Below are 21,711 nucleotides of genomic sequence, written 5' to 3'. Positions count from 1 at the left end.
CCATGGCTAAAGAAGCCACCTCTATTGGTCTATCACACCCCCCCAACTGTATTACCTGGGTTATGAAGGCGCCCTAAAGACGTTAAAGCAAAGATTATGGGATAATGCACACAGTGACTTGCAATCTTGATCACACACAGTCTGTAGTCTGCTGGCAGTAGGAGTACAATATGGGCATGTCTTTAAGTTAACATCTTACATTAAAAACCTGACAGTACCAAACTATCGAAGGCTTTTCACCAAAGCCAGACTAAACGTCTTTCCTTCTGCAGTGTTGGATGGCAGGTTGAGAGGAGTTCCCTACCAGGACAGACTTTGCTTGTGTGCTCAAGACATCGATTCCATAAAACATATTTTGTTTCACTCTGCAAAATATGAGCAAGCCAGGGCTGAACTGATATTACCCTTGCTGGTACCTTTCCCGGGAAAATCAGAGGCTCACTATGTCAGGTTCCTATTGGAAGACCGGACAAACGCTACAACATTAGCAGTGGCAAAGTTTTTATCGGTGGTTGCAAGAACCAATGATCCCTATATTCTAACAAAATGCTTGTTTAACCTGGAGGTAGGCTGTATGAATTGTGTATTGCTTTGTAACGATTTGTTGGGTCTCTGGACCGTAATAAAGATTAATGATGATGATGATAAAAGCACATTGTAACACACACACACACACACACACACACACACTTTTATATATAGGTAGCCCTGCTCTGCCCCTTTTGCCAGTGTTACTCTACTCAGTTATCCCTGCACTGCAGCGGGTCGGACTAGATGACCCTCGGGGGTCCCCTTTCCAACCGTGCGATTCAGCAGCCACGTGCTCCTCCCTCCTCCAGGCGCCAGTCTGCGCTGCCTCCGCCGGCGGAGGCCAGGAGGAGCCGCGATATGGCCCATCTCTGTCGCCGTAGCGCGCTCCGGCCACGTGACCGGAGCCGCGTGGGCCCGAGCGGGGCGACGCGATTGGTTGGTCGCCGGTCCGGCGCTCACGTGGGCGCGCGGGGTGCCTTCGGTGCTGCGAGAGAGCGCCGAGTGTTGCGGGGGGAGGGCGGCCCGGCGGGGAGGGAGGGAGGGAGGCAGGCAGGCGGCGGCGGCAGAGGACGATGAGCGGCGGCCGGCGGAAGGAGGAGCCGACGTCGCACCCGCAGCAGCAGCACCTGGTGGCCAACGGCGGCGGCGCCTTGAAGGGCTCGCTGTGGGGCAAAGCGCTGCGGAGCGACTCCGCCTGGGAGGACAAGGTGAGGCCTAGGCCGGGCCGCGCTGCCTCGGCGACGGGGAGCTCCTTGGCCTGGAGGGGCTGCGTTGGCCGGAGCCTCGGCTGCGGCGACTCGAGTGGCACCTGCGGCCTCCCGGGGTCGTAGTGGGACCTGCTCTGCTTCCTTCCCGACGGGACTCCCGAGGTCCGCCCACCGGAGCCGAGTGCGAAGGGGGAAGGATCCTGACTCCTGCTAAGTCCTTACGCCCCCAAACCCACGGCTGGTTACTCCCTCCTTCATCACCACCTGTCATTTCAGAAATACAATTTATCCCCTACTAGAATATATATATTTTCAAGTGGCTTTCCTAGTAAATATCACTACCAGGCGGCTTATAATAAACACAGCGTGCAGAATAGTAATAGCAAGGGGTGGGGGCGCCAAAGGCACGTCTCTCCCTAGTTCTAACACTCGCCTGTCAGGGCTCAAAGTCCGTGGTGGTTAAACAATTGGGCGTTGGAAATCCTTTCCTGTCAAATTTCAGATTGCTCTTACGTTATTTTGTTGACCACCCCCCTTGCCCCCGCCTGCTGGAGGCAGGCTGTGGAACTGGAAATACTTGATCTGGATTCTGGCTCTGCTGTTCCCTTGTAGGAAGTCCTCTGACAAACACTTCGTAGTCAGTGAGCTTTGACAATATACCACGCCTGGGAGCAAAACCCACTGAATTCTGTGGGATGGTCTTTTAAATAAATAGGGTTGGGCAACACATATGAAAGTGTTTTAAATTCGACAGCGAGTAGCACCAGTGGTGTTAAATGTTTATCATCCCAAAACACTACCGTTTTTCCTCCAAAATTAGGGTGCCTGGTAGGGTGCTTTGGCTTTGGTTCTTCTATTGTCTCCTGATGCCCGTTGAGTGGCTTATCTTACTTTTATAAAAATATCATCATAGAACAGAACCAAGTACAAAATGCACATTGGTTGGTAGCGTTTGACATTTACAGTGTTGGTCTTAGTGATTCAGTTCAGGATCCTACTACTTCATGTTAGAATATTTCCTTAATACATTAGAAGAAACTTGAGACTTATCCTTTATTAAGCGGGAAGTACTGCAATATGACAGTTATTTATTATCTCCATCTCATCTAGCCCAAAATGTATCTTCAGAGCTTCTTTTTGTCCAAAGGGGCATTTTGTAAGATACATGAATTACAGATCCATATGAACTTTGATTTTTGTCTCTTCTCCACAGGATGAATTTCTAGATGTGATTTACTGGTTCCGGCAGATCATTGCTGTTATTTTGGGAGTGATCTGGGGCATTGTTCCATTGAAAGGATTTGTGGGCATAGCAATGTAAGTTTTTGTTTCTACTTGTTTTTGTTGTTGTTATATATTGGAAAAGTTGTCAAAAGAAATTGGAAACAGCTGAAATGACAAGATGGATAATTCTAAACCCTAGATCTGAAATTCATTTCCCATATACATTGCATTATAAATCGTTGTGAGTTGGCAACTCCCAGATTGTGAGCCTGCAAATTTTTTGCAATGCATTTTGTGGGAAAATAGAGAATAATGTCTTTCTTTCACTGGATAGAGGGGGGAAGGGGGGGGGGAGTTGGACACACATACCCAGAAATGTCTAGAGGAAAACAAGTGTGTGTGGGGGAGTTATATGTAGTGCTTTATGCAGTCGGCGTATAGTAACACTAGCAACTCAGAGGCCTACATATATTTGGCATCTCTCTGTCTCAAGAGACAATGGAATACATCTCTGGGGGAAGTCAAACCACCAGAGAATCACGGTGGCTGCTGTGGCTGCAGAGACCAGCAGCCTACATTGTTTTTGCTGCCTTAGCAGCACCAAAATGACCATTCCAGGGCACAAGCCTGGGTAGTGTGTATGGAGGTTCAGGGCTGCCCAAATGACAAGACCTCCCTCTTGGCCTCACTGTGGTCCAGAGGAAAGCAGAGCAATACACTTAGCACCAGCTGAGCTGCCGGAAGGAGGTGTACATGATGCTATTCAACTGTCTTAGGGACTCCACTCTGAATTTCTGTACAGTTTAGTCCTTAGCCTTTACTTCTCCCAAAGATGCCCAAAGGCAGGTAGACCTTAATATAGTTGCCTTGATATTTTAAATGTTTCAGTTCGGTACATGAATAGCGCCTAAAAATGTTTTTATCTGTGAAGTTGATTGGTAAGAATGTGCTGTATCATCTTAGTTGTGACAAAGGAATATAAAGTTAGTAAACAAAATACCATTTAAAGTTCTTGAACATGAGGTTTGTAAACTCTGAGGTCTTTGTTGGAGTGCAGGGAGGGAGGTTGGCGATTTCAGACTAGTGCTTGCTGTGGCCTTGCTTGCAAATTCATAACCACATTTAACTTCAGGGCATTAGGGTAGGATATGCCAGGGAGAAAGAAATTCAGTGTGGGGAAATTCGGTTGCTTCATCAGCTTAGCTTAACTTGAATGCCATTGTGGTGTAATTATTGGCATACTGATCTTAAAGAACCCAAGATTTAAATCTCTGCTCAGTCATGAAGTTCATATGAGGTGACTTTGAAAAGGACCTAGAAATTTCACCTGGCAAGATTGTTGACTATTTGCAACATCCAACTTGATTTTTGAGCCAGTGTGGTGTAGTGGTTAAGAGCGGTAGTCTCGTAATCTGTGGAACTGGGTTCACTTCCCCGCTCCTCCACATGCAGCTGCTGGGTGACCTTGAGCTAGTCATACCTCTTTGAAGTCTCTCAGCCCCACTCACCTCACAGAGTGTTTGTTGTGGGGGAGGAAGGGAAAGGAGAATGTCAGCCGCTTTGAGACTCCTTAAAGGGAGTGAAAGGCGGGATATCAAATCCAAACTACTACTACTACTACTACTACTACTACTACTACTACTCTTCTTCTTCTTCTTCTTCTACTTATTTCTGGTTTGTTTCTGAACTCAGTTCAGAATTGCCAATTATTGCCTTTATGCGAGTTAGGATATTTTGCTTGCTGGGTATGCCTGCTTTCTCAGATCATCAGGATGAGCCCCTGTTGTTTGTGCTCTTCCACCTGAAGTTCAGTTGGTGGGAATCTGTAATATTCTTTGTCGCCAAGCCTAGATTAGGGAACGCCTTATCTGGGATATTGCAATCTCCTTGATCAGGGGTCGGCAAGGTTTACCTCGCCTGGGCCAGTTCACTCCAGCGAAGATCCCTCCGTGGGCCGAATCGCACGCACACGGCCACGATTTCTGGCATCTGCATCTGCGCAGACACAATTTCTGGCACTGCGGAAGCAAGTCTCCACACCACGCTTTGCTGATTTAGTGCAGCGTGCGGGGACTCGCCGAGTGGCAGCTCAGTTTGGGGGTGGCTCGTGGGCCAGTTAAACAACCCCCTTGGGCCACTTGTGGCTCATGGGCCTTAGGTTGCCTACCCCTGTCCTTGATGCTTAAAGTCTCTGGCCCCCCACCCCTTGGAGGCCTTTGGCTTACTGGGTGTTTGACTCAGATTTTTTTTTTCCTGATGCCATTTCATAGAATCATAGAATTATAGATTTGGAAGGGACACGAGGGTCATCTAGCCAAATGCCCTGTAATGCAGGAATCCTGTCCACAGTCATCTGTAGGTGGGCTTGAACCACCCAGCATTTGAAACTAGCCATCCTTTTGCAACTGGATGGAGATGTCCAGGCACCACCTTTGGTGCCTAGCATCTCCACCTGCCTGGCTGCAGTCAGGTGGTCTGCCTGGCAGTGCAGCAGCACAAGATGCATCTCTTCTTTTTTTTTGCTGCTGGGTGAATCAGGTGGTCTGCTGGGTAGCATGGCAGCATAAAATAAAACAAGATGTCTAGGCGCCATCTTTTATTTTAGTGCCCACAACCCAGGTCCCACATGGCTCCTAGCTTTCCTATTCCAGTATCTAACTCTGAAACTACCAACCTTCTGGTTAACAGCCAGACACAGTGACCCATTGCACCACCTGAGAATTTGTTTTTATCATTTACTGTCTTGTGTGTGTATGAATGTTTTTTTAAAAAATATTAACTTTTTGGTGTTATCCATCTTGAACCCTTCTGTTTGAGACAGAAAGGTGGCATACATTTTTTTTAATAAGATACATATATTTTGTCAGTCTTCTAAATTTAATATTAATATTGTAAACTTAGTATATTAATTAGTATAACAATATACTGTGTCCTCAGAGGTAGCCCTGCCATGAAAAGGGCAGAGTAGAAGAAATGAATCTGACCAATGAACCACACACCACCAGAGAGCTGTCCTTCAAATGCTCTATTGAAAGGAATGAGAGCTACATAAGAGCATAGTAGTGTTCTTCAGCGTCTTCCATTAATTTCAATGTAGCTTGCACAAGAAAACATCCTGGTGGAGTGTGGCTGACACATCTGGTGTCTTTACATTGTGTAAATTGAAAGTGATGGTTTCCAATATGCTTCTTTCTCCCTTCCAGATTCTGCCTGATAAATGCTGGTGTCCTGTACCTCTATTTTAGTAGCTTCCAGCAGATAGATGAAGAAGAGTATGGTGGAACTTGGGAACTAACGAAAGAAGGGTTCATGACATCTTTTGCATTGTTTTTGGTAATCTATACTCCTTATTTGTTGACTGTTGGCCCTGAGCACGTATTGGAAAACAAGTGACAGATCACCACCTAAGAAGCATAACTATATTTAACTAGATGGGAAGGAATCAGAGTGAGGGAACAAACAGTATAAATTACTTAAGAATGCAAGAATTTAAAAGGGTAATGTACAGATTATAGTACAGTGCTAATTGTAAAGCTTTTTATGACCTGTTGTTTCAGTCTTATTCAAAAAGAGGAAAGCAAAATACTGAATCCAAACATCAGGTTCTTCGCTGCTGATGTCATCATGTTTGTACTTCCTTTCAGGTTGTCTGGATAATCTTCTACACTGCCATCCATTATGATTGATGAAGTCGGCCAAATCAGTTGTATTCATAAGTTGAATAATACTTTAAGAAGCAGCCTCTGATGAACTGGGGGGAGGTAAAATAAGCCCATTTTTATACCCGTGGTCCAAGGAGATGGGACAAGCCAAATGGCTTCTAAGAAGAGAAATTGAGCCTGTCTGATTATTTAAAGAAATGTTGCTTTTGCAGAACTTTTTAAAAAGCCATCACAATGTTTTGCAAACAATACAAGACTGTTCGACCTTTCAACCTTCTCTGTGATTTTGCCTGGTACAGTGACGGCAAACTTCTGTATTCTAAAAGGGTGACCTTATTAATTAATTTGTGTCCATTATCTTGCCCTCTCTGAATGAGATCGAATCAGTTTGTGACTTGTCTTCCGTTCGCTAGACGTATGTTTTTAAAACCATAAACATCATGAGGCATTTGGTTGGAGGCGAACTCTACAGAAATGATTACAAGAGCATAGAGTTTAATGGTTGTCCTCGGCTTGTTTTAAGAAAATTAAAGATCTGATCTGATAATTGATTGTATTAAGTATTAATGTCTTTAACTGGTTCATTCAGGGTTACTTAAATTTTGGTTGCTTAACAGTGTTATAACCAGAATCTTCAGATTATTTCCTAAAACTTTGTTATTAATTCCTTATGGAGCAAGTGCTGGATTTACCTGGCTTAATTACTGAACTTTCACAAACAGTAACCATGGTTTAGGAACACAATAATGGTTCAGTTAACAAATTAATTCAGTTCTCAGAGCCTACCTCAGAGTTCAGTGGTCTAAATGCACAAAACAATTAAGACGTATTTCAGAACTCAGTTACTTCAGGATCTTTCTAGGATTTTGAAGTTGAAACACAACACGCGGAATAATTAAAGCAGCTAATGTCCTGTACACAGAATTAACACTTTCAGGGTGGGAGTGGATTGATCTCCAATTTCAATTTTGATGTTTCTGATTATTAAATAAAGACATTAAATATAACCATGTTGGTGGCTGTACATTAGTTTAGGTCACTTACAATTTTTAACTGTAGATCTTTTCTAAAATATGCATTACAGTCTCCATGGATATATTTAGGAAGTAGTCTCTTCTAGGACCAGACCTGTCTGTTCTCATCATAATCTCAGATGAATGGGCAGAGAGAAGAGCTTTGCACTAAGACTGCCTTATGGTGACAACCTGACTTGAGTCTTAACACACTGTGGATTAATTCCTAGTTCTTCTTAGTCTTTTCTGTTAAGCCCTCATTTTTGCATTTTTGACTTAGCAAGGTCACTTTCAATGTACTTTCCTTAAACTTCTATTTTCTTCTTCGTTGGTTAGTTGTTAGAATTCTGCCAAAAGAAATGAAAGCCTGAAGTACTGTATGTGCTGAGAGCCATGGCAGGTGCTGCTCTTGCAGGCTTCGTTGCCAACTAACAGCCTCTGCTTATCTGGTTTGTGGATTTAATCTCTCATTCACCTCATCAACCAGAAGGAGTCACCTTTTCTCCTCAGAATTTTCATCTCTGCTGGGTTTAAAATTCCATTTCTCAATCAGCATCTGATTTTGTTTACTTACACTTTCAGTCACCTACCAAATACAGTACATCATTTTATACATGAAAGCTCTCTAATAAATGTCACATGATTAAGAAGCTGGTATGTTGCTTTTTCATTTGTACTGGCATGCTCTTATTTCAGACAATGGCTTAAATATTGAGGGCTGACTTCTCCCTTAATACTTGCTTGCTGGATTAAAAAGGATGACAAGTATTACTAGCCTATGTGATCTTAAAAATTGGTTTTCATCACATAGTGAATGAAGTTCTCCTGCTTTCTTTGAAGTAATTTGTTGTTGTCCTATGAGTGCTTGGTCTTTTGCAGTGTGATTTCTCATGCCTGACTCCCACAATGCATTGATTTTGCATAAACATTTTGCATTGGATGCATGCTGCCTGTGGCAGGCGCTCTCAGTACTGGTGTGATGCTGGATTTGGAAGCATCCAGGTGATTTACAAACAGCCCTGCACCACTTGGCAAGCTACTTCTAAAACAGAGGTGGAGGATTTGTGGCCCTCGCGCTGTGGGTAAAAGCCTCAGCGCCTAGGGCTTGCCGATCGAAAGGTCGGCGGTTCGAATCCCCGCGGCGGGGTGCGCTCCCGTTGCTCGGTCCCAGCGCCTGCCAACCTAGCAGTTCGAAAGCACTCCCGGGTGCAAGTAGATAAATAGGGACCGCTTACAAGCGGGAAGGTAAACGGCGTTTCCGTGTGCGGCTCTGGCTCGCCAGATGCAGCTTGTCTGGCTGGCCACGTGACCCGGAAGTGTCTCCGGACAGCGCTGGCCCCCGGCCTCTAGAGTGAGATGGGCGCACAACCCTAGAGTCTGTCAAGACTGGCCCGTACGGGCAGGGGTACCTTTACCTTTACCTAATGTTGGAATATAACTGCAATCATCCCTGATCATTGTCTGTGCTGGCTGGAGATGGTAGGACTTTGAGTCCAACATTATCTGGATAGCCACAGGTTCCTCATCTCTGCCCAAATGAAAACTTGGGGAGTTTCAGAAGCAGCCTTCAAGGCAACAAAAAGCAAAACTTCCATTTGCATATGTTTTGTGGTTTTGTGTTATAATTTACAGATCATGAGGGGATGATCATTACTCTTGCTTTATGTTATGCAGTCTATGTAATTCCATTGACTTTATTTCATACTGGTTGGGCACTGAGGTTTCACAGTCAGGAAACAATAACTTGTTACTGGAAAATCGTTCTTCCGTTGCCCTCAGAAATGTGGTGCCACAGTTTCATCTGTGCTTTAGTCTACTGAAATGGAATGATCAGCTTCAGCCCAGACTTTTGAAGACATCTATCTATGATAGGTACAGAGTCAGCTTGATGTTGGTTTTACTCATTGGTGTGCTAAGAACACGATCTTTGATGCTGTGCCTGATTATTATTTTTCCAAATCAATGCCCGTTAATACAAATACGAACAGGAGACCAAACCAGCAACCGTTTCTAAAGTGTTTGAGACCAAGAACACTGAAGATAACACTTAATGGTTTAGCATTTTATCCAAATGCATCCATGCTTTGTTTTAACTAGGATTTGTTGAACAAGTTAGGATAGGCTCACCTGGTGGTATGTTTCCTCTGATATTGGTTTGCCCTCCCTTCACATACCTTGCTAATACCCTGAACATCTTTGTAGCCATCCAGGACTTTCACAGCCATACTTTGTGACCAGTTTGCTTTCCATTGGGCAGGTCCAGAAGCATAACAGGGGACACACAGCCTCTGTCTGAACATACACCCTGAGCCAAGCACAGTATCAAAACATTCTTCCACCTGTCATACACCCCCCAAAGAAGTTTGTTGCCATTATTTATTAAGCCTTTCCTTCCAACCCTCTGAAACAAACTATCTTGCTGCAAACTTCAGACTGCAACCTTATCAGCTGTTAATAAAATTTGTTCAGAATATGTGAAGGTTTCTCTTTCAGATAGAGCTGCTACAGGATGGTAACCTAAGGGAAATCTCATACCCCTATCTTCAGTAATCACTATAACCCAGCTTCCAGCTGCATATCCCAAGGGAGATTGCTTCCAGTTCTATTCCCACTGTTTTGGAAAAGAACATGGCTATGTAAAATGAACTCTTACCAGCTGACAAGTTTGTCAAACCATCCTCTCTAGCACAGCTGAACACTTGAAGCTATCACCCACCTTCCTGAGGACCAATCCTTGACTCTCACCTCTCCCACTCTTCCCACACTACCAGTCCAACTCATTCAATAAAAATGTAATTTTTTCTTCACTCAGAAAAGTTATGGTTGGCAGGAATTACAGGTGAAAGCAAAATCTCTCTAAAAGTGGCTTGTAGGGTTGTGTGGGAAGTTATGTGTTTTCATTTCGTTATGTTATTTATAAACCACCCTTACAGTCGTAGAGCCAAGACAACACAGTACAAAAAGAATACTTAAAAACAACATTTATATAAAAACTACAAAACAATAAGAGCTTAAACAGCAGGATCTAAATAAAGTCATACGCAGGGTGCTGGACAGGAAAGGTCTCAGGGTTGCAAATGAACTGACCTTGGGCACCTCTAGATTGTCAGTATTTTGCAGGTGGGATTCAAGCAATTAAGGCGCTCTTGTCACTACCGTAATTGTCAGGAAGGTAGTGAGAAAATGCATTGTAAAGTGTAGAATGAGTGAACAATTAACAAGATGATGTATAAACACCCCACAAATAAAATGAGATGGTCTAACCTCCATGTAAGCTTTGTAGATGCAAATCAGGATGAATGTTCAACAAATAAATTGTATGTATGAGTAAGAGCTCATTTTCAGTGCCTGATGAAAGCAGCTTCAGAAGCCTTCAGTGAACAAGGCTGATGCCCACCTGGCGCACAGGTACAGCATCCTCTGCTGCCAGTCAAGGTAGGGTGGGATGTTCCATCAGGAAAATATCTCTCCTCACCTTACAGGTGTTGTAGAGATGAAACACACCACAATCACTTGGGCAGTCTTCCTTGGCATCTTGCAAAGTGGAGAGGGATTTCCACCTTTACACCAGTGTGTCAACCGGAAGATAATCTCAGAAAATGATTGTCCAGAAAATATGGCTTTGAAAGCAATGGCTTGCTATAACGCAGACCAATGCTGTTACGTTGGAGGTGGGGTTTATTAGAAGCCTATAACCTGGCAGTTCCAACATTCATGCTTCTGTCTCCCAATAGAAAGATGGTGGTCCTTGTGAGCTTTTAAATTCTCTCTCCAAGATCTGGCTCAGAGAGAGCTCAGTTTCTGAACCAATACTTGTAAGAAGCGTGCTGTGGCTTTTGGTACATGAATGTGTAAGCATCGCAGAAAAATCTTCTGGAAAAAGCATCCATCTGATTGGTGTCCACAGTAGCAAATTCCTCGGGTGTCATAGCCAGATAGTCTCCAATCTGAGGGCAGGCCTTGACCACAGGAATATTAGTTCCTTTCTCATTTTCTAAAGAAAAACAGGGACAGTTTTAAAAAAGGCAGCTAAAGATTATTATTATTAGTAGTAGTAGTAGTAGTAGAGATTGTATTGTGTTACAAAACAAACAAATAAACATGGAGAAGTACATATAGCATCTCCATTTTTTGTTTATAGAATCATACCAGGAAATGGCAGAAGAGAGCTGAAGAGTCCTTGTGACACACGGGGAGACCCTCCCCAGAGCCCCAAAAAGACGACGGTGAGGACAGAGGGAGCCCTAAAGAGACTGGAGGCACAGCAGGGCTTTGTTTAGGTTGCTCAGCCTCCTCACCTAGCAGCTGACGCCTGGGGTAGCGCAGCTGCTGCATGTTGCTGCTGCTTTTCTGTGCCTCCTCCAGCTGGCCCCAGAACTTCAACTCTAGTTGGAGAGAGTTGGTGTGGAGAGAGAGCTGGAGAGCAGGTGGGAAATGGGAATTTAGAGCCTTTTTAGAGGGTGCCCCCCACTTTACGCAATTTCACCTATGCTCACGGGGGCCCCAAAATGTAACCCCTGCGTAAGTGGTGGGGGGGTATGCCTGTAGTTAAGCATTGTGTGAGCTTGTGAAGAGCAAGACAGTAATTATATTTGTTGCCATGATTCAGCAGCGCTGAAGAAAGCTATGTCTGAGTGAAAATAGGGAGAGAGTAAGAACTAATGGGAAAGGGAGAGAAAACCTTGGAAACGTGTGTTGAAGCTGGCGGAGCTCTGGTTTTTAGAATAACCCCCACAAATAAGGCCCAAGATCCTTGCTTACCCAGTGTGCCAGCCATGCTGTCAAAGAAAAGCCAGGAGTGTCTCAAGGGGCCGTATTTAACAAAAGCCACGTAATGGCTGCTTTCTATGCAAAGGACGGCGAAGAGATCCAAGGTGTACTGCTTTGTGGGAGGGCTGTTGGGTCCTAGTCCTTTGTAAGGATGCTTCGGTCCAATACGATGAGATGGTGGCTGGATGAAAGAAACAGATGAATGTTAGTCAGAACACGACACTGTTTTTCGGGCTTTTCCGCATCTTAAAGTGGTGATTATAATGTTCTGTTTCCTTGTGCTAATCCCGGGTGTCACACTTTGACTGTGTCACCCTTCAGTGCCATCCAGCAATGTAGGCTTGATCTTTGCAAACCTGTTGAGCTACAGCAGGAGGCCACCACCTGCATTTTCCAGACACAATTGAAGACATTTTTGTTTTGGCAGGCTTCTCCAACTGCATGAAAAGACCTCGCTGCTTCAGGTGTTCACTTTGCATTGCTTTGAAACCTATTTTCAGGATTCTTTGTACTGTTTTAAAAACCATTTTAGCCATGTCTGTGTAAATAGCCTTGAGACATAAAAACGTAAAAGGCAAATTTGTAAATGAATTAATAATAATAAACCCCTAGCTGACAGCCCGGTACAGACTGTGCCATTTGTGTAGCTGGATTTTCACAGTAACTGGAAATGTTGGCCAAGAAATTGACTAAGGTACCTGGAATGTATATTGTGCAAAGAGGATTCTGGGAGGCTAACCAGTTGGGACATACTTTTGGGTTTCCCAATAGGGAGAATGTGTTGTTTCCTAGAATACAAGTTATCATGTTATGGAGGAGGAAGGAGAATATGCAGGTTACAGAGTTCTGAAGGAAGGTACTTGAGGTAAATTTACGAACTTTTTCAGGGAGGGTGCTGTGCCTTTTACAGCTGCACAACCAGCAGAAATCTAGCAGAGATAACTATGCACATCTCTACCTACAGGGAGAATGTTGTTTGTTGAAATTGAGCCAAAGCTGGTAAGCCTAATTTTTGCTTGCTTGCCTGGTGGGTGGGTAACTCCACATGTAAGTGTGCAAGAAGCTGTAGCGATAAATCCCTGAAGATAAAGACAGAGGCTCACAATTACTAAGCGGTACTGGCAAAGGTAGAAGTGCAAGTAAGAGATCAATATGATGCACAATTTATGGAAGAGTAGAAGCCTTTTTTGGGTTATTTGAAAAAATATGATGACCAAATGAAACTGTGAGCAGGATTTGAAATTTGAGCAACAGGAAGAAACTGATAATATATGAAATAGAGGACTATGTATTAGTTGAAATGTGTGATATTATGCAGAATGAAACGTGGTAAGTCAAATTGTAACAGAAATGTGTAACAGATTTGAAATTAATTGGTTAAAGTTATGAAAATTTAATTAAAAAACCTAAGGACAAAGTCTCATTGTTCACATGGACCATTTGGCTACCTGCTAGCAACTCTTGCCAATGTCATTACAGAACCCTCCCACTGACCTATCATGAAATAATCATTCATTGCTCCTTCGTACCTTAGAAAGGTTCTCAAACAGTTTAATGAGTTTGGGATGCAGGAGGGAATCCAGTTGGCACCGTGAGCATCCGTGGGCTGCCTCTCCTCCACAAACACAACACACCCGTGGAGCTACAATCATAGAAAAAGAACCCAGGTTTGTTACAGCAGTCTTCAATCGGTTTTTAGCAACATCAAACCCAACCAGTCTCAAATCTTTGATTTACCTTGCTCCACCATATCTGTGAGGTCAAGCTCGAGAGAGGGATACACTGATGAAAACTTCTTATAGCTCTTCCCAAACCTAGGCATCTGTAAGATGAGGCATGAAGGAACCTGGAAGAAATGGACCTTTTTGAAGAGTGTATGTGTTTTGCTGTAAGCTGGCTCAAGATGGAGTGGTCCAAATAGAACTGCTCCTGAATAGATCATTCTTGGTGGTTGTTGAGGTCTTTAAAATACCGAGAATCCAATATTCTAACCTTGAAATATACACAGTGCTACCTAAAGCCATTTGCATACCTCATCCAGCTTTAAGCCATATGAGAGCAGGGATTTTTCCAGTAGCTGCTGCACAGTGGGCACTTGGATTGTAGCATCTTTCTCTGCAAGGATCTGGTAGCAATTATATTCTAGCACTTCGTTGTCTGACCTAAATTTTCGGGGGGGGGGGGAAGAAGTTTTGAAGCTCAGTTGTTTCAAAGCATATTATGTACGTGTAGATGTATACCAATGTTAACTCACTATCACAAGTGCACTGTCTAGTAAAAGTCTGTACAAAAGTGGCATGGAGGATGGATGAATCACTTGCTCTTAAGGCCAGCAAAACCACACACATTTGTCAGGACCAAGATCTACTGCAGGAATATATTCATTGCATTACAAGGTAAAGGTAAAGGGACCCCTGACCATTAGGTCCAGTTGTGACCGACTCTGGGGTTGCAGCGCTCATCTCACTTTATTGGCCGAGGGAGCCTGCGTACAGCTTCCGGGTCTGGCGAACCAGAGCAATGCACGTAAACGCTGTTTACCTTCCCACCAGAGCGGTACCTATTTATCTACTTGCACTTTGACGTGCTTTCGAACTGCTAGGTTGGCAGGAGCTGGGACCGAGCAATGGGAGCTCATCCCGTCGTGGGGATTCGAACCGCCGACCTTCTGATCAGCAAGTCCTAGGCTCTGTGGTTTAACCCACAGTGCCACCCGCGTCCCTCCTGCATTACAAGAGTGAACAATAAATACTACCTCTGGAGGCTTAACTGTGGAGGTGGCTGTGTGCTACCCATAGCTTTTTTTCTCTAGTGTTTGCCTGGAGGCAAAGAATCTGGGCCAAGCCATACCTTCCCAATCAAAACAGCACAAGTGTTGTGTATGGCTTGACTACTACCACCATGTTTTTTAAAAATGTCATTATTGGGGTATAATATTGACCAGGCCATTGTTTTCTTGCTTTCAAGTTGTTTCCCCTGCCCTCTCATTTTCAGCCAATTTATAGAAGCTGTACCTCTTAGGCAAATTAACAGCTTTTGTGTTGGGCTCCTTCCTACTGAAAAACTTCACCTCCCAACCTATCTCAACTCAATGCCGTCTGTCCTCATCCATGGGACACAGCTAGGCTCCCACCCACACCCATTGCTGCACTGAAATGGGCTCCAGTCCTAGGCCTTGCCTAGTCACCAGATTTTATGAATCCAAGAGTTGGCATCCCTAGTCACATGGTAGATATAATGCCCTGGTGACTGGCCCTCAGAGCCAAGATAAAAAAAAAGATCAACAGATCAAAGCCATACCTGATTTTGAGCAAGGGTTCTACAGCCAAGACCTCTCTGAGAAGGACATTCAGAAACTCCTCTGGATCTGTCAACAGTAGTCTCCATTAGGATAGCAAAAGGCCTGCAGCAATGTGCAGAACTATACTCCTAGTTTGCACATTCTTCATTTGTGGACATATTCCAGATACTTCAAAGTGTCTGAGTGCATTTTTTAGGGGGGGGGGGAAGCAAGCAGTGGCAAAGTGACCTCCCCGTGCCCCCAGAGGTGCATTGAATGGACTATGATGACATTGTCCCTTACCTTTCTCTTCTGTAACAAAGCTGTCGCATCGCAGCGACCTCCTCAAGTTCATCACATTCTCAGCTCCCACATAGCCATGCCTGGGAAAGAGCAATACTTGCATGAGCTATGTGCTCGCCTGCTTACAATGAATGTTCATTAATGGGCAACCCAGATCATCTAGGAATGATGGTTGCACCTGCCTGCTCACAATTTTGTCTTTAGCCAGAGAAAGAAATGTGTGCTGTTGGGACTGCCTGGGGAAAAACCAGCCCCAGGGAGCTGCAAGGGAATGCAGCTGCTTTGGCAGAAACCGATGCTGTTTCAAGGTTAATCCTGCTGTGTCTTGTCCCTGCTCAATGTGTATAATTACATTAAAGGGGAAAAAAGCTAAACATGTTTAGTCTCTTTGGCCAACTATAACACAAAACAGCCTGCATTCTCTCCATGAAACTGACCTTGTAATAGACAGCCCTGCAAATTCCTATCACTTGGGGGAAGTGGAAAGTATAAAGGGAAAATACTAGATGAGCCATTAAACATCAGCTCATGCCTTCCTGAAAAGCCGGTTCATTCAATGGTGCAAAGAAGATCCTTAAAATCTGCACCTGGAAGCAGATGTGCTGGTGTTTGCATGAGAACAAGGATATTTCCTTCAAGGGCTACCTGAAAAAATTAAGGCTATAGCTCTATTTTCTCTTAACAGTAACGTGTTTTATGAATTCCATGAAATGTATATAATGCAGTGAAATGTATGACTTCACTATAAAGCATGGGTAGGGAATATGTGGCTGTCCAGATGTTGGCTGGTGCTGGTGGAAGCTGCAATTCATCATGGCTGTTGGTCAGGGGTGAGAGGAGTGATACTGCAGCAACATCTAAAGATGGGGTGGTTTCACGGCTTGAGGGGAAATGGGAAGTGCTGCCCCACCCAGCTGCTGCTATTACGCTGCACCCCTGCTGCATCCCTCACCTAGGTTGTGCCTCTGTGGTGCAAAGCAGCAGCAGCGAGTTCTGGTGAGATGTCACCAGAAGTCAGCGTTGATGCCAGTGCTACTTCTCCAACAGCGGTGGGGCAAGTGGGCATGCTGCTACAATGTCAGTTTAGCCTGATTCATTTCCCAGCCCCCTGCTCTGTACTAATTAACACAGGCCAGCAATTTGCTCTTTGAGAAGCTGTCGTAATCACACCAATAATTACTTCTGTGGACATTTTGATCAGTTCTTTCAACCACTCTGCATACTAATTTTCACTGGCCAGGGGAAAGAGGTCTTGCTCTTTGTGCATTTCCTAAAATAAATAAGGCAGCAGTGGGGAACCTCTGGCCTGTGAGCTAAATCAGGCCTGGCATAGGTTCCAGTTTGGCCCAGAAGGCCATTGCCCCCAAAGGTAACAGGTGACATCAGGTGTGGGGCAGGTAGAGACACGGCTGCAAAGAAATCGCTGGGAGCCTTTAAGTGCACTCACAATTGTTGCTTGACAAGTGAAGCTTGCTGCAGTGCCAGGTGGCTTATTAGTGGTGACAGCGAGCCCAGTTAGAATCTCCAGCACTAGAGAGATCCTTGAAATGCTATCGTGTAATCAACATGGTCCATGGGAGTGGGGAGAACAGGATCTGGCCCCACTAGCTGTATTTTCTATTATTGACCTGCTTAATTCGGCAGGATGAAAAGTCCAGTCCAAAGTTCCCTTATTGCTATAATAAATTATAATCCATCACTGAGCACATGAATACCACAGACAGAGTACAAGCACTTTGAACATGCAATGGAACTCACTGTCTCAAAGGCTGCACAATCTGCTGCCTCAAGATTTGCTGCACTGTTGCATCGCGCACCTCAGATGAATAGAGGATGCCATCCAAGGCGGAGGAGAAGCTGAATAAACTGCAAAGAAATGTGCACATAAAACACATGAACTGAAATAGAAAGGGAGGTCATCACCTTTGTGCAAAATGGGTACCATGGCCTGCTACTTCCTAGTGTAGCTGCTGATGGAACTGGCCCTCCAAGGGCTGAGTACCATTTTGGGTTTGTCTAGTAGTCAATGTGTAGCAGCTCATCATACGCTGCTAAACTACAGCTTCCATCAGCTCCATCAGGCATGGTCAGTGGTGATGATGATGGAAATTGCAATCCTAAAAAGAACCATGTTGGATCAGGCCAATGGGTCACCCAGTCCAACATTCTGTTCTCCAGTGTGCCATTATGGGAAACATGAAAGCAGGACATGAGCGCAACAGCACTCTCCCTGCCCCCCCCCGGCCATTCCCACCAACTGGCATTCGGAGGTATACAGCTTCCAAATGTGGAGTCCATCTGTAGGGCCCATGTTGGTTACTCCTGGTCTAGCTGGCAGTTTTGCAAGAAGGACGGAACCATGAAGATTGCAAAAAAGACCAAAGCACTATGATCAGGAAAAGGCAGCAAAATAAAGGGGAGAAGGGTTTGCTGAATGCATTACTGAATGCAGGAGGAAGTGGAACGATGGAGAGACCACAGAGCTGGACCCCAACTAGAGCCAACACTGAACAAACCTGTAGAGGGTAGTGTCTAGGTAGCAGGAGTTGCAATGCCCCTGGATGCCCTTCATGACGCCTTCCATCTTCTGCAGGACGTCATGTTCCCATGCTGCCTCAGCATCATGCTCTGCCAAGTGCTCCATTATGTAACTGCCCTCTAGAAGAACAGTTGGGGTATGGTAAATGATGGTCCTGTTATTAACCCTACCTTCACCACAAGAGCCAAAATATCTAAACAAGGACATATGGGGAACACACGGCTCTCCAGATGTTGCTGCTGAACTCCAATTCCCCTCAGTCCTAGCCAGCATGATCAACGGTCAGGGATGACGGTAGTTGTAGTCCCACAACTACAACATGGAGTAGGGCTGCCATATGTCCAGATTTTCCTGGACATTACGGGGATTTCAAAGGCAGAAGTGACGTCCAGGGGGGCAATTTGTCCTGGATCTTTGGCAAGTAAACTAAAAAAAGCTCAACAACTTTTGGGGTGTCTTGGTTTTCACCTTTCAAAACATCAAAATATGGCAACCTTAACATTGAGGGCCTGCAGACCCCCAGAGAAACCTGTAAGGGGATTGCAAGAGGGACAGTCTGAACATTCTTACTCTCCTCCCCATGATCAGAATTTCAGATCCCTGAGGACTGTAAGGCCCCTCCCATGGATGCAAGACTATGATGCCTTGCAATACTGCCCTGTGTTTTATGCCCAACTGCCAAGCAATCCAAGCAATTGCCTGGGGTGGCCAGATTTTGAGTTGCATCCCAGCACTCTCTGTGGCACTGGGAGAGATCTTGTGAAGTCCCTTTCAGATCACATGGTATTGCTGCTTGCTCTTGCCCTGTAAGTTTGGGAAAGAAAATTTGCAGTGGGTCTTTCCCTAATGACAGAAAGTGGCAGGAGGGCAGCAGGAGGTCAGGGGAACTTCAGTAGTTGTATTTATTTTTAACAGCAACTAGCTAGGACTCGCTGCCCAGGCAAGACTAAGGTTCCAGCTCCTTCCCACTGAGTTATGTTGGGAGCCACACCCAGAGAGGGGAAGGGCACTTTTATTACATAACAGGCATGTGTCTTACAGGTGCACAAACACACTACCAGGCACACCAAGGTCGTGAAGTACAAATCATAACTCATTTGTGATCTTCCCGGATATCACAAGAACTAAGAAATTAGGGGACAATGATCTCAAAACCATGGATCTCTTTAATAAGGAATATTGTGCAAACAAACTGGAAATTTTAGGGGGCCGAGGTCTTGCAACTTCATCACCTACTCTTACCTTTCTTAAGGGATCTTTGGCCAATCTCTTTGCACCAAACAGGGTTGGTAATGCTGGAGCTAACAGCGACAATCTTGCTTGCATCGATTTTCAGCCTGGAGGAGCTGTTACCAAGGGCAATAATTCCTGGATCCTGGTTTAAGAAGCAAAGAAAATAATAATCGGTGTTGAGAATACTGCTTTTTTGAAGCAATAATCCATACCAAGGATGGGGAACCTGTATCAGTTGGACTACATCTCCCATCATTCTTGATCACTGGCCATGATGGATAGAGCTGATGGGAGCTACCACATCCCTGATCTATATTTTCCCTCCCAAACTTGTTGCTGCAATGGCAGTACCAGTTTATTTTAGGGACAATTCCATTTGCCAAAGGTAGTGCCTTATGCATTTAAGAATGGTCATATAGGGGGTATCATAAAGTATATATTTAAGGATAGGTGATAAAGAGTAAGGGATGCAAAGATGCATAGACAAAGAGGCTAAAGGATTAGGGGATTCAGAGAAGGACCTGTGATGAAAAATGGGGAATTTGAAGGCTTTGCTCCACAGCAACTAAAAGCTTGGCCATTAACAGGAGCAGAACAGTACCAGAATACCCTGAAGCTAAGCCCTGCTATGGCCTCACCAGCAACTCCACCTCAATGAGGACCATCCTCAGCTCTCCATTCCCAGGTTTCCTGCGCCGTTCCCAGAAGCCCCTCACAATCCCAACAGTCGCCACTCTGCCATATCTTAGTTGCAGCACATCGTGGATCCTCAGGCAGCAAATGGAAGAGAAGAGCTGTTCATTGCAGAACAGGCTATGCCTCTTTTGTGGGCTCTCAATGGTGAGCAACAGGGCAGCCTGGTGTCGGCTGAGAGGTCTTATGTGACTGCTCATCAGGGCTATGACAGGCCTGGACTTCATGTCAACTATACGACCTTTGCTGTGCTTGCCCTCCACAAAGCATCCTATGGACCCCAAGGGGATCTTCTTCCTTCCGGCACAGATCTCTCTAGTTACGATGAAGGCCTCTTTCTTCTCTGGAGCAAAATCCATGGCAGCGAATGCAACCTGTAAACGTGGAAAAATCAGGATAGGAGATGATTGCCTTAGAGGCTTGCAAGAGACAAACTCAGGTCATAAATAGTTGGTGGGGTTTTATAGTGTGACCATGGCTGTTGCTCAACTGAAGAAATCCATGTTCATTAATTATGGTAGCAGACTAATTGACTTGATTTGCATACAGTTGTATATAAGTAAAAGCAGTAGTTTGGAAACAGAATGAATACTTCCATTATTTTTAAATCATGCAAGTGTGTTGCAAGTTTTGCCTTAGATCCATTTTTTATTGTGTAGGACAAAAGAGGACTCTTTAGGAAATCACTTTTAATCTAGTTTTTATATTAAAATTATATTTTTAAATAATCTATTGCCCAGTTAATTTAGAATATAATTTTAATTTTTCAAAAATGTTTTAATCAGTTACAATAATTTATTTATAAGGTTTCTTACCTGCCCTTTACTATCTTAGGTGAGTTCCAGTAATACAATATACAGCTATAAAAACATGTAGGACAGTTGCAATTGTTTAAAATGAGTAACACAAACTATACTATTCTTACCAAAATAGAACAATATAGATTCAGCAAAATAGATGGGTCCTCCAAAACAAAATACCTTAATTGTCAAAGGCCATTTCTACTTAGATTTAAGTTCCATTGGGTTCACTGGGCTTTACTCCCAGGTAAGTAGGTATGCTTAGGAATGCAGCCTTAGTCAATTAAGCAATGCAGTTGTACATATTATAATGACCTGGTATTTCTATAGCACATTTCCTAAGTGCTCAAACGTCATATACAATATTTCAGTAGTCCAGGGATAGAGCGCCTGTGTTGTCCTAAAGATGTTGTTGGACCACAACTCTGACAAGCGTAGGCAATGGCCAGGAATGATGGGTGTTTTAGTCTAATGAAACTGGAGGGTCTCAGGCTCCTCACCCCTACAATAATCTGTAAATTTGACCAATATCTTCTCCATATTGACAAATGGGAAACAGAAACAACAGTTGATTGCCTGCTGAGCTTAGTTTTGAACTGCAGAATTTCAGCTCAGATTTCTGGCCAGCGGCAGCTGCTTCTCTAAGATCAAAAACGTGATGGTTGACACGATGCACTTTTTTTCCTACATGCAGCCCAAGAGAGCTCACTCACCTCCCATCACCACCACCTCCCAGCTGCACATATTAGAGGCAGTGTGCTCAATGCATAGAATGAACAATAAGAAAGCCCCTATTCATGTTCTTTTTCTCTTTCTCAGGGACCTTAAGGCTATGATAGTGACCCTCTCTGCCCCAGCTCAATCAATCAATGCACTCTTAGCTCAGAAGCACCATACACCTGCGTTTTTACAGCCTTCTGTAAAGCTAACTTTACCCACAAAACTTTTGCCAGATG

At 44.3% G+C, this 21,711-nt stretch overlaps 2 protein-coding genes and 1 long non-coding RNA gene across 3 annotated transcripts in view; 2 read left to right on the top strand and 1 right to left on the bottom strand.

Annotated features, from left to right (window-relative positions):
• The window catches only part of LOC144327834 (uncharacterized), a 126,084-nt gene that overhangs the window by 7,585 nt on the left and 96,788 nt on the right, over positions 1-21,711 (top strand). The gene's annotated exons all lie outside the window — the stretch shown is intronic.
• RAB5IF (RAB5 interacting factor) lies at positions 1,069-7,787 on the top strand. The gene is made up of 4 exons (XM_028734915.2): positions 1,069-1,238; positions 2,452-2,555; positions 5,666-5,795; positions 6,107-7,787. The coding sequence occupies exons 1-4, from the start codon at positions 1,104-1,106 to the stop codon at positions 6,146-6,148; spliced, it is 411 nt and encodes a 136-aa protein (XP_028590748.2). The 5' UTR covers positions 1,069-1,103; the 3' UTR covers positions 6,149-7,787.
• LOC114599934 (ubiquitin carboxyl-terminal hydrolase CYLD-like) lies at positions 10,388-20,434 on the bottom strand. The gene is made up of 11 exons (XM_028735776.2): positions 19,901-20,434; positions 19,272-19,404; positions 18,007-18,148; positions 17,249-17,356; positions 15,491-15,570; positions 15,208-15,274; positions 13,940-14,069; positions 13,645-13,753; positions 13,437-13,549; positions 11,899-12,088; positions 10,388-11,131 (listed from the first exon to the last, which is right to left on the bottom strand). The coding sequence occupies exons 1-11, from the start codon at positions 20,312-20,314 to the stop codon at positions 10,932-10,934; spliced, it is 1,686 nt and encodes a 561-aa protein (XP_028591609.2). The 5' UTR covers positions 20,315-20,434; the 3' UTR covers positions 10,388-10,931.

The sequence above is a fragment of the Podarcis muralis genome, chromosome 5 (assembly GCF_964188315.1).
Source record: "Podarcis muralis chromosome 5, rPodMur119.hap1.1, whole genome shotgun sequence".
In the NCBI taxonomy this organism is placed as follows: domain Eukaryota; kingdom Metazoa; phylum Chordata; class Lepidosauria; order Squamata; family Lacertidae; genus Podarcis; species Podarcis muralis.
This window is presented reverse-complemented; position numbering and strand designations above follow the sequence as displayed.

Excerpts from the sequence above, each read along its gene's own strand:
- LOC114599934 (XM_028735776.2), bottom strand. The coding sequence starts at position 20,314 with ATGGATTTTGCTCCAGAGAAGAAAGAGGCCTTCATCGTAACTAGAGAG. Across the intron at positions 18,149-19,271 it reads CCAAAGATCCCTTAAGAAAG|AGGGCAGTTACATAATGGAG; the intron begins GTAAGAGTAGGT and ends CTGTTCTTCTAG. Across the intron at positions 13,550-13,644 it reads CACAGATATGGTGGAGCAAG|CTCCACGGGTGTGTTGTGTT; the intron begins GTAAATCAAAGA and ends CTATGATTGTAG.
- RAB5IF (XM_028734915.2), top strand. The coding sequence starts at position 1,104 with ATGAGCGGCGGCCGGCGGAAGGAGGAGCCGACGTCGCACCCGCAGCAG. Across the intron at positions 1,239-2,451 it reads ACTCCGCCTGGGAGGACAAG|GATGAATTTCTAGATGTGAT; the intron begins GTGAGGCCTAGG and ends TCTTCTCCACAG. Across the intron at positions 2,556-5,665 it reads GGATTTGTGGGCATAGCAAT|ATTCTGCCTGATAAATGCTG; the intron begins GTAAGTTTTTGT and ends TCTCCCTTCCAG.